We start from the raw sequence: 12,057 nt of genomic DNA on the forward strand, positions 1-12,057 counted from the left end.
AGGCAAACATGTCTTTCTGGTTTGGAACAACATACTGGTGAGTAAATGATGACATAATTTTCATTTTTGGGTGAACTATCCCTTTAAAGTTGAGGCTTGCCAACTCTAAAATAAATTATAGTGCCTGAATTGATAGAGGTCAGAAAAATCTTTTAAACAGGATTTTATGTCACATTACGTAGTGTCCTTTCTAAGCTTTCAGAGAACTGTATCTTCACCGACTGAAGGAAATGAAGGACTGAATGAATTGCTACATTGTATATTTAGATCCGAACGGTTCCCCTTTCCAACTCTGTCTTGAAGTATCTAATTTTTGGGCCGCCTCTTCCCTTTACCTACATAGAGAGAGTTCATGCAGCCAGTGCTGTGAATGGTGAGTCAGGGAACAAAGAGAGATCAGCCCCTCCTCCCCTGACAAGGCACATCACCCACTTTTAACATAACCTCATCAAACCTCAGCCAGAGGACAGGCAGTTATGCCAACTAACAAGGGCAATGGAGTGCAGGAGGCATGTGTCAACAATGTACTGTTATACTCTTTTACAAGGGCTTGAACGGAGGGCTAAGGAGGTCCCAGACATTTCCATTATGCTGTCATATTTGCCTGCAGCTGTCAAAGCATATAGTTTGGGAACCCCCTAAATTAACACTGTACATTTAATCAAAACAAACTATGAAAGGTTTGGTGCCTTAGTAAGCCTTTTGTCGTATGAAATTAATGTATTTACTGTAGGGAATGATTATGATGTTAATTTTCTTTTACCATTAAAAGCATCAGGGATGCATATGAGCATGGCTGACATGTTGTAAGTGCTTTTTTTCTTGTCCTGATATTCGAGCAAGACTAGCTGCACTCTTAAATTATTTTCTTTAATGGTTCTGTGCAGTACCCTAGTTTCAACCCAAGAACCATTTATTGTGATATAAGGTTCTTGAGTTGACTGCATGGTTCCCAAAAATGAAAATTCTGCTACTAATTAATCACACTGATGTCACTGCAAACCTGTATGACTTTCTTTCTTCTTTGGAACACAAAAGTGTTATTTTAGTAGATCTTCACATCTTTTTGCCTTATAATGAAAGTGAATTGTGACTTCGGTCTGTTAAGCTTCATAAAGGACAAAAACCCCCACTATAAAACCACAGTAAATGTAGTCGATACGACCTGCGCACTATTTTTCAAGTCTTCAAAAGCCATACGCCACACTTTGCAAATGTGTGCATTTGTTGTGCTTCTATGACATTTTCGGCTCACATGTTGACTTATCTTCTTTTTAGGACTTGTTCCCCGGTCCTTTGCATCTCAAGTGCAACGCTCTATCAGTTGAGCTATACCACGCAATTGAACAAGTTTGTAATTGTAGTTGGTTATGTAATGCAACTATTAAAATGCATCACCTTACAAGTCATGCACTATAACAAAAGTCTTTTGATGTCACGAGATAGCATTGTGTAAGGGACAGGGCGAAAAGTAAGTAAACAGATAATCTGTGGTTTTACTCATGATTTGTGTGAAAGTGAATACAATTTATTGTTATAGTAGCACCTCTAGTGTACAACAAGCCACGTATAAATCATTTTGCAAAAATGTAGGTATAGTAATGTGATTCTATGAGACCAGGTTGAGTTTGGAACAAGACGAGGGTGAGTAAAGGATGACCATTTTCATTTTGGGTGAACTACTAATTTAAATCTGTATATTGTTTTTTTTATAGTATCATCTTTTAACAGAGGAGAAGTGAAACCTTGTCTCTTGGCTTTTGAGAGCACCAGTACACAGGGTTGGGGAGTAATGGAATACATGTAACAGGATTACATATTTAAAATACAAAATATAAGTAACTGTATTCCACTACAGTTACAATTTAAATCATTGGTATTTAGAATACAGTTACATTTTAAAAGTATTTTGATTACTGAAGAGATTACTTAACATTTTATTGTCATTTGTTTCATTTAATATTTAGTCCTTTCAGATGGAAAACATTTATACATATAAATGATGCGATCCAAAGTGCTTTTGAACAGCGGTGAAACACTTTCTTATGATATGTTACATTCATACGAGCAGACAGAGAAGTAAGTTTGAAGTAAGTTTGCAGCAGAAGCAATAGAAATAAACCTTGTGTAAATTGTCAGCTTTACGTTAAGCTAAAATGCTATTTCTAGCCATTTTACATGCACGTTACCAGGCACGATCATATTTTTTTATCAAGAAAATTCACTTTAGATCATAAATTCTTTTTTTCTAGTAATACCTTTGATATTAGGGCAAAAATTGTATTCTTGATAATAATGTTTGTATTGTTTTCCTGTAAAAATATCTACAAATCCTTAAACAAGATCAATTTGATTTATCTTGTTTTAGAAACAACACTGCATAAGATATTTAGGTTTTTCAGAGAATGTATTTTTAACATGTGTATTTTGTCTTACTGTACTGGCAGAGTTTTTATAGTCAAAACAAGTGAAAAAATCTACCAGTGCTGAAGAAGTAATCCAAAGTATTTAGAATACGTTACTAACCTTGAGTAATCTAATGGAATACGTTACAAATTACATTTTACAGCAGGTATTCTGTAACCTGTAGTGGAATACATTTAAAAAATAACCCTCCCAACCCTGCCAGTACATACTGTGGATGGGTTTTCTAAAGAACCATAGAACGTATGTTCTCCTATGGCAGGGTTCCCCAATTAGTTTTCACCAAGGGCCAAATTCTGTCAACAATACAAAGTCAAGGACCACGGCATTCAATGTAATGACAAAGTGTTTGTGCTGCTTTTATTATTATTAATATTGTTATTATTAATACTATTGTTGTTTTTATTATTAAAAAGCCACACACAAATATTCAGATTTTTTATTAGTTATTTTTTTCAATATTAGTAGCCTGTTTTATTTATTCAAACAATTATGAACATTTTGTTTGTATACAGATACACAAAACTACACAAATTTGCCTGCTGAAACAAAAACTTTAATGAACAAACTGTTTCTGCTCATCTCCAAACGGGATCTATCCCTGCACTTTCCCTAATTGCAGATTCAATTATTAGACATATTTAGCATTAATATTGTTATTGTTCTTAATGATAATATAACAAAGTATTGCAATAATTTCAATAAAGAAAAGAATGTGAGCCAATTTATTCTTATATATAATTTTTAATATTAAGCACCTTGCACCTTGTGTTATATTATACAGACATTAATTCAGACATTATAAAAAAGAGTAGTTGACTTCGGGAGTCCGTTTGGAATATACCCGTAGCAAAATACATGCAATAGCATTCTTTACTCATCTCGCATAACTCAGAATGCATCAGTACCTTGGAAAGAAAATAATGAAACTGTAATGCCAAATTAGATAAATAAATGCTTTAACAGCGTTCAATATATTACTGTAATCTCTAACAGCTGAAGGTGCGGGCAGGAGACTGGTATAACTGTTTGTACTGTACAGGGGACTCTAGGTCTCGTTTGGAAGGCTGCGTCCTCTGGAGGTCGCATTTGTCGGCCGCATATGTCATTGAGGCTGTCTCATTTCAGAAAAGCGAGTAGGACATTCTGAATGCAGCCTTCGAATGCGACCTTCTTTCACAGGAATTCGGAGGATGCATGAGGTGTATCCTTCATGGCCACTCACAACCCACAATTCTTTGCTTTAACAGAAATGAACATAATTTGTCTAAATAAAATGACGCGAATTTGCTCGAAAATATGATGTATATGAAACGCAAGTAATGCTAATTCCCAAGTTGAAGTACCCCAATAGACTGGTGCAGTATATAATATGTATAACTACAGTAATATATAATTAAAATAAAGTATTATAGACTAAAATTACAGCTGTAAAATCTATTTTCTTTTCTCTCTATATCATTATAACTCTCCTAAAATTTACCTCATATGTTCCCTTCCAAAGGGTCTTTGTTCCTTTCTCAATCAAAGCGCTGGTGCTTTTTAAAGAATGGTATGCTGTCATAGCAACCGTGATAAGTTCTGTTTCAGTTTGTCCTAAGGCTGTCTCGTTTAAACAAGGCTTGTTTAAAGGAGGACACTCCGTATACTGCAGCCTTAAAAGAATGCGTTCTAGCTAGCGCATAGCCTTCGAAACAAGACACAGCTTGAGTATTCTCCTTGTTTTGTAACACAGAAGTAAGCAGTGGCTGCATTTCCGACAAATGTGTAAAAGTTCCGCTGTTATTGATTGCAATGTAAATAAATAGAAGGATAATAATACCAGAATTTTGTGATAGAAGTTTATAAACCATCACAAAACCACAGGATGTACAGCAGAATGATGACCTAATGTTGGATAATTATCTAACTTCAGCATTTATAGTAAAAGATTAAGTAAATCATTCACTTGTTGCTGTATGTTGTTGTATTGAAGAAACGGTAATAAAATCTGCTTCTTATTTTACAGAGATCGTGACGATGCAGTGTTTCTTGTCTCCATGTAAACCTCCATTTATATGTACCTGCATAACCTCCAATGATACCTTTATTTATTTATTTCCAAAGGCGATGTTTCATAAACCATGCTGAATGCGAGATCTGCATGTCTGTTTACTATGCACCGCTAGGAAAGAAAGAATGCTCTCTGAAAGAACGGAGAGTAAAATGCATTTATTAATTTGCCAAGATGAAACAAGATGCAGTTTTGGTTCAAAGAAAGTTGAAGCAGGATTTTCCCGGCATCTTTCTTCTCTCTGCTGGTTGTGTAAAGTTTGTGGAGGCGTGTCAGACAGTGCGGATGACTCTCCTGTCAGTGCCTGATCTCTCATTCATTCCTCCTGTGCAACAGTGTGATAAAACAATGGCAAAATGCGATATACAGTCAAATTATATGCATTCAAAACCAATGAGTTTAGTTAGTATTTTTGTATCACTAAAATAGCTGGAAGTGGCTGATACCGGAAGAGGTCCACATTCAAGGTTGATAATGGCAGCACCCTAGTTTCGCTTAAATATAAGGTGGAAAGATAGACCTTTCATTGGAAGTTTGTATCGCAAAATCATCACGGATTTGGTGTGAATAGGCCTTTAGCGCGGAACAAAGCGTTTGTCTCTGCCTATTAGGGCCGCCTATTGAGGAACCCTGTCCTATGGCCTTTATGGAACCTTTATTTTTAAGAGACATGGTAAAAAAAAAAATTGTCAAAATCAGTCAACAAAATACTCAAATAACATAAGTGCTGACACTTCCATTAAAAGTGTTAGTGGCTGGTAGTCTTCAATAACATAGCCCCAAAAATGTAGCAAAGAATGTTTGTGACATACCACTGTAAAAAATCATGTTTTCCATGCAGACCTCTAATTTCCCAGCATACTTCTCAAGCCTTCCCACCCCTTTAAAAGCATGGATTTAAATAATTGTGCCACTGTCTTCTAATAACTGCCAAAAAGCAGCTTCTCATTATCTAATCTTAGACTCAAGATTTACAAATCTTTAGGCAATTCACGGTTATGGCCGTGTGAGTTCTAGTTCTCCCAGCCAGTACATGAGCTATCTAAAAGAACCCTGATTTATACATGGCGACTGATAATTACTAGTGTCTTCCCATTTGTCAAAAAAGGACTAAGAGGGGTTTAAGAGCATTCTTGAAGTTCTCAGTACAAGACAATTAATCTGCCAACCCCTCTTGTAAATCATCAATGTTTATGTGTCGGTCTGCATAACTTAGTCAGGGCAGTAGGTGATTCAAGTGTGCAAATGTTTCCATTGCAGGTTAATCACACATTGGAAATCAAAGAATCACAGTCATGGAGTGGAACAACAAAATTCAAGAAGGTGGTAGAGAAAATAAAACACAAGTTTCATTTGTGCCATCAAGATATTTGTCTAGTGAACTGGTGTGATCACTACTTTGATAATAATGGATTTGATGACCTGGGAATTCATTCATAATGTTTTGAGAAACAATTCAGGTTAAGTGTCCAGCTCAAGGGTGCCATTTAACCTTTGGCATGGCCATCAACTGTTCAAAGCCTTGACCATTATAAATCACTCTTTGGCTGACATTTTAGATGTTAGATTAAAATTGGAGATTTAATATAAATTATACTAGTAGAAATATTTTTAATTAGTATTTTTTGCCTGCAAAAAAGATAAATAAACCCTATTATTGAGGAGGATTTTAGTTCCCAAACCTCGCAAACAAAACCCTCAATTACCAAGTACATAAGTCTCCCCTTTATGTGTTCATGACCCCTAATCTTTCCTCCCACGAACACAGAGAAAGAGCATCAGAAACAATAACATTCCCACAGTCCCTTCTGTCTGGCTTCTTTAGTTTTGGTCTTTTAGAAACATTCAGGGCTCTAAGTTACTCAGGTGTATTCCTGCCAAATAGTTTGTTACATTTGGGGTTTATTATCTTTATAGTGAAACAAAGCTGTCCAATATCCAACACCAAGTCTCAAAGATTTTATTCATGTTTGAGTTTACTCTCCCAAAGCCAGCCTGTTCTTAGCATGCAAAGGTTGTGGCACTTTACATCTTATTTGAAATTATAGAGCAAACACAGTATGACACAATCCAGAGCCCTGTATTTAAACAAACCTGCATCTTGGATTATAATTGCAGAACAAGAAAAGGAAGAGGATGTTGTAATTCGTACTTAAGCAACTATATTTTCCGATAACAAAAAACAATTAGCCTTTCACTGCAGAACTGGAAATCACCCCATGCCCATAAGTGACATCAAGTCAACACATCTATCAAATAAGTTAGACTGTAGCTAAATGGCTTGACTTACCACTGTCAGCAAGTAGGAAAGAGATTATTCATTTTTAAAAGCATAACAATATGAAATTTGCACATAAAGATCCACTGAAAAGACATTCATCCCACTAACAATGTAAATTTGGGATAGGCCCTAGCAGACCTAGTTTGAACTGACTGAGTAAAATAAAGTAATATCAAAGTGGTGCAACACTTAGTTACAAGTTACAACATACAGTGAAGTTTATTGATTTTTTTGTTTTTTGTTGTTGACCATTTTGAATCTAATTACCAAAGAAGAAAAGAGTTGAAACTCAAAATATTTGTAAAATTTATATAAAAGTTAAACTGATGGAAACAAAGCTGTTGTTACAAAATGGAGATTAAAATACTTTTACGCTGTGCAATATGTAAGATATACAGTAGTATCTGTTTATTTCATAATGGCATATTGTTCTGTGTTACTATTTTAAAAACTGGATAAAAAACAGCTTATAGTCACAGTAGTGTTGATCTAATTTTATATAATCTAGTTCACTGCTTGCATTATAACAACAGTCGGACACCAAACATAGCAGCACATATCATTAGGCTCTTTTCTGGCAAGCAGTAAAAGGTAGACAGGAAGGAAGTAATGTCCGAAATGGTTTCTCATCCTTGTCTAAATGTAATTGCACCACCACCCACTCTGCTGATATGATCTGAGCTGTAAGAAAGCACTCTTGAGCCACTGGCCTAGCTGGAGGCTTCAGTGTGTCCTTGCTCCTTGTAAATGGACACAGCCCAAGAGAAGAAACTTTTGTCATTATGACCCAATAACAGGTCTGACCAGTGGCTTCTCCAGTTCATAGTGACTTGAACTTGAAACTAGAAATTGTCTGGTGCAATAAAAAAGAAGCAATTTTGTCTGCACCTTAGAAGAACAAGGAGTTGATGGCTATGTTTTGTTTAGGTTTATTAGTCACTCATGTGAACTCTTAGAAATGGCATAAGCTGATGCATTTTTTTGTAGTTAAGATACTTTCTCCTATCCCAGCTTAATATGCAGAGACTGTAAGTAAGCCATTATTAGGTTGATTTCCCAGAAAAGTGTAAACTCTGTGACTGTGGTGTTACCAAATCATTTGTTTAAGAATCCGGACTGTTTGATGACCAGTGGTAGGATGATCTGTTTGTCCAACCAACGAGACTTTTTGCATTTCTGTTTGGTGATGCTAGTGGCGCAGAAGATACACAATTCAGTTTTAAACCAATATTGCGGGTTAAATACTAGTTAATGCTCTATTCATAGCATCTGTTGCATGCTGTATGGTTTTGGAAGTTTACCCCATAGACTTCAATTTTAAGTGCATAACTCTTAACACACATCAAGAGCACATTTCAAGGTGGCATAAAAATATAAATTCCCAGAGAATGAAGAAAGGAGGCCTTAAGACAGTGGTTCTTAACTGGTTTTACTTCAGGACACAGATTTTATATTGGACATCAACTAGCAAACCAACACTGTACCAAAGTTGCTTATTGTACAAAAATTTATTTAAACTGTTTCATGCTCTCAGCAGCCAATAATTCACTGCACAAAACATATTGTGGTTGGCACAAACCATGTCTATCCTTGTTGCAAGTAAACCCATATTTAATACAGCCTGGGTCATAATGTCTTTTACCTTTCTTTGTTTTGTTCACCTGCCTAATTTGGCTAGTTTCTGCCAAGTGACAGATAACATTGCATCAGGTTGCATCAGACTGATCTCACAGTGAAATCGGAAACAGTTGGTTGACTTTTCTTTAGCTAAAATCGGACTGTGCTTACCAAAATTTTAAACACTGCCTCCAGATGCCAGAGCGGTAAGTGTTGTTGGGCGTATGGGCATGTGTGAGCTCCATTTTCTGTGTTAAATGTCCACGGAAGGGCGCCAAAAGCGAGTTGTGAAGCAAGTTGTTTTCAGCTGTACAGGATGTAATACTGTGAAAAGGAATGCATATTTTACAAACTGAACCCCAAAACCTAACAATACCATTAGTGGAAAAAAAAAGTTATGGTAAAGGGAAAAATTCAACCTCTGAATCACACTTGTTATTGATAATGCCAACGCAATTAATTCCTGGTTTCAACGTGCTTCCTGTCACACCACAAGGGAAGGTAATTATGCTTGAGCCGATGCAAAAATGTCTGATGAGAGATGCCGCTTATCAGTGAGTCAGCATATTGTGTCCGATCCTAGGGCACCGGAACATGCCGACTTCCCGTGTGATCATGTTGGTCGCACAGCCTTTGACATCCACAACAAAAGATATATGGAAAACATTTTAAGTTCCCTTTTAAATGCCTATTTATTTTTCTATCCTAACCATGCATGATTATATATTTAAAATAAGAAATGTTTGGGCTGCAACCCACCAGGTCAAAGTTTGTATCGCATTACTTTATTGTATCACATTACATACAGTATAGTTAAAACAATATTCACAGTATTGTCAACATTTTTTGGACAAACAGCATTGCTTAATAACCTAAAACACTTGAAAGTTCAAAGTGGGGATAAAAAGGCAACAGCACTGAAGCCCTTAACTCACAATCATCACAGGTAATAACTGTAAAATATCTGTGTTCCTTTTCCCCCGCTTTGAAGTGAGGGGGCTACTGTTTGTTCTTGCCCTGTAGGAAGACACACTAGATTTATGATTTTGCAGACAACCAAATTACACTGTCCCTAGCTGCAACCCAGGAAGGCCAGTAATCGCTTAATACACACCAGCTAATTGTGACCATACAGAGATATAGAGTTTATGTGACACATGATAAGTGTTTTTCCATCCCTCTGGCAGAGAAAAGGTGTAAAGGCAAATTGGTAAAAGAGGCTTATCTGATAGAGCCGTAATTTGTCATGAATGTGCCCATTTTTCTCTCAACACCCAGGAGTCCGCATAGACAATCCATCTGGATCAAGGTGGAAAACAACCTGGGAATTAATGTTGTTAGATCGTTTAAGCTGGTCTCCCAGCCTGGCCAGCTGAAACCCCTCTAAATCCAGCCAATTGACCAGCCAGACCATGCTGGGAGACCAGCTAAGGCAAGCAAACCAGCTAGGTTGGTTTAAGCTGTTTCTTTAACCAGCATGGATAAGAATAAATAACTTTTCAAAGAGTCGAAAACAAACGTGCAGGTGTAGATTTTGACACACTATGAAGTTATGTTTGTCAGCATTGCAAATTTTATTCCTCAATTTCAACACTTGTACAGTAGGAAAGAGCAGATCCTGTGCACTGAGGAGGTGTGTCAGAGCCTGTTGACTGATGTCTAAGTTTGTCTGGAGGGCACTTGTAAACACAGAATACACCTTTGCTTATAGGCAGCTGACCCACGTGACACATCCAGAGATTGCCTTTAAAAACCACTCTCACCTCAGCTGAGACTGATAGATCGGATCTGGTAGGAGAGAGGAGGATTTCAACGAGTTTATGATCTGCTAGCTGTTTGTAGACCATAAAGAACCACAAGTGCGACAGCTATCATCCTTTATACCAAAGATAACATTTGTATTTTGCAAAGGGTATTGGTTGTGTAGTCAGTGATGAGCCTGGCCAGCACCAGTGCAGAATCTGAAGTCTCAGATGATGAGTTGGAGGATTGTCCTTTGGGTCAGGATGGTGACTGTGATGCTGAAAGCCCCGCAAGGCTCCCTTCCCACTCAGAGCGCTCTTCCAGCCCCAGTGACACAGAGGAAGTCAAGGTGGTTAAGAGGCGTAATCGACCAGTGCGGTCCAAAGCGCGAAGAGATGCGGCCAACATCCGAGAGCGAAAGCGTATCTCTGACTACAATCAGGCTTTCAACACCTTACGCACTGTTCTCAAGCACGACCTCAGTGGAAAGCGTCTCTCCAAGATTGCCACACTAAAACGTGCCATCCACCATATTTCAGCACTGTCTTTGTACCTGCAGACACATTCAACCATGGAACCAGATGCACCAACCTGCACCCATACGGAATGCCACAGACAGTCAGAAGAGAATGATCTGTTACACAAGAAGTCAAGAACATTCAAGGAACCGGTGGAGAACTACCTTCATCATCAGTCAGAGCTCCAGGGAACCTATGCCCACACAGTCTCCTCAGGTATACCTGGGATTTTATATAAGGATATCTCAAGCTCAGCATCCCCACACTACAGCCAGTGCACCACCAACAGTGAGCTGAACATGAATCATGGACATTATAGTCACCAATGGCATGACCAGAATACTAAATACAACAGTGTGGGGCCTGGATATCAACATGGGATGAGGGTCAGCTGTCATCAGAACCATATGGACAACTATGCAGACTCTACTACTGTGCCTTTGGCTTGGCAGCTGGGCTACCTGCAATGTCAAGGGTACCAACATTCTCTGAGTATGCACTGAGTAGCTTTTTTATGGTGCTCTTATGATGGAAAGCATTAGCAGTTCATGAATATAAACATATTGTGCATTGTATATGTAAAAATGTGTGCGATAGAATACTGCTGTGTATGTATGGAAAATGTTTGCCTTCAGTTAGAGATTGGAGAGTATCTCAGGTTGGGAAATATACTGTATATTACAGAAAATGCCTGTTAAAAAACTTCCCTATGTGTTTGTTAAAAGCATAGTGTACATTGTAAATATTTATTGTTTAATATGTTGAGTATGTTGTAAATGCAAAATGAATAAAGAAAAAAATTTAAAAAAATAAATAAAAACAAAAAAACTAAGAAAAAACTTAAGAAACAATGGTTTGAAAATGATGTATTGCATTAATTTAGCCTCAAAGACTTGGTTACAACTTCAAAATTCCTGATTTGTTTTCTCATGCATAAACCCCAAATAAAGCAACTTAGTGTATGATTAACATGATATAAGTTACTCGTGACTCTTTTCGAGCCTTTTTAAACCACTTTTACTCAATAAGACATAATTCTTGGTATTTATTATTGTACATAGAGTAGGCCTATGTCCTAACTTAAGTATTATACAGTATGCAATTCTGTTAAATAGGATTAAGAAAATTAAATATTCAATATAAATAAATAAAATGTAGTTATACCGAACAATGGTTCTAGTCAAGCAATGCTGTGAAAAATCTAAAGTGCTAGTAAGCACAGTAAGTTTGAGAATATAAATTCTTTGTGCTTTAGAGAGAGAAAGAAAATGTGAAAAGTGTGTTGAAACCACTGATATACAGTATATATAGAACTGGATTGCTGATGCAACTGTAAACTGCCTGCAGGAGGTGAAGCCACCGGAAGTGTTCGAGCAGTCATCTTGGTATGCCCAAACTCACATAGAGCATCAATGATTGTC

General features: G+C 37.1%; 1 protein-coding gene across 1 annotated transcript; it reads left to right on the top strand.

The window, feature by feature from the left end:
• Positions 1-10,308: 10,308 nt before the first annotated feature.
• LOC127430343 (class A basic helix-loop-helix protein 9-like) lies at positions 10,309-11,139 on the top strand. Its single transcript, XM_051680077.1, has one exon. It carries the CDS (start codon positions 10,309-10,311, stop codon positions 11,137-11,139), a length of 831 nt encoding a protein of 276 aa, XP_051536037.1.
• The last annotated feature ends 918 nt before the right edge of the window (positions 11,140-12,057 follow it).

This window comes from Myxocyprinus asiaticus, chromosome 39 (genome assembly GCF_019703515.2).
Source record: "Myxocyprinus asiaticus isolate MX2 ecotype Aquarium Trade chromosome 39, UBuf_Myxa_2, whole genome shotgun sequence".
In the NCBI taxonomy this organism is placed as follows: domain Eukaryota; kingdom Metazoa; phylum Chordata; class Actinopteri; order Cypriniformes; family Catostomidae; genus Myxocyprinus; species Myxocyprinus asiaticus.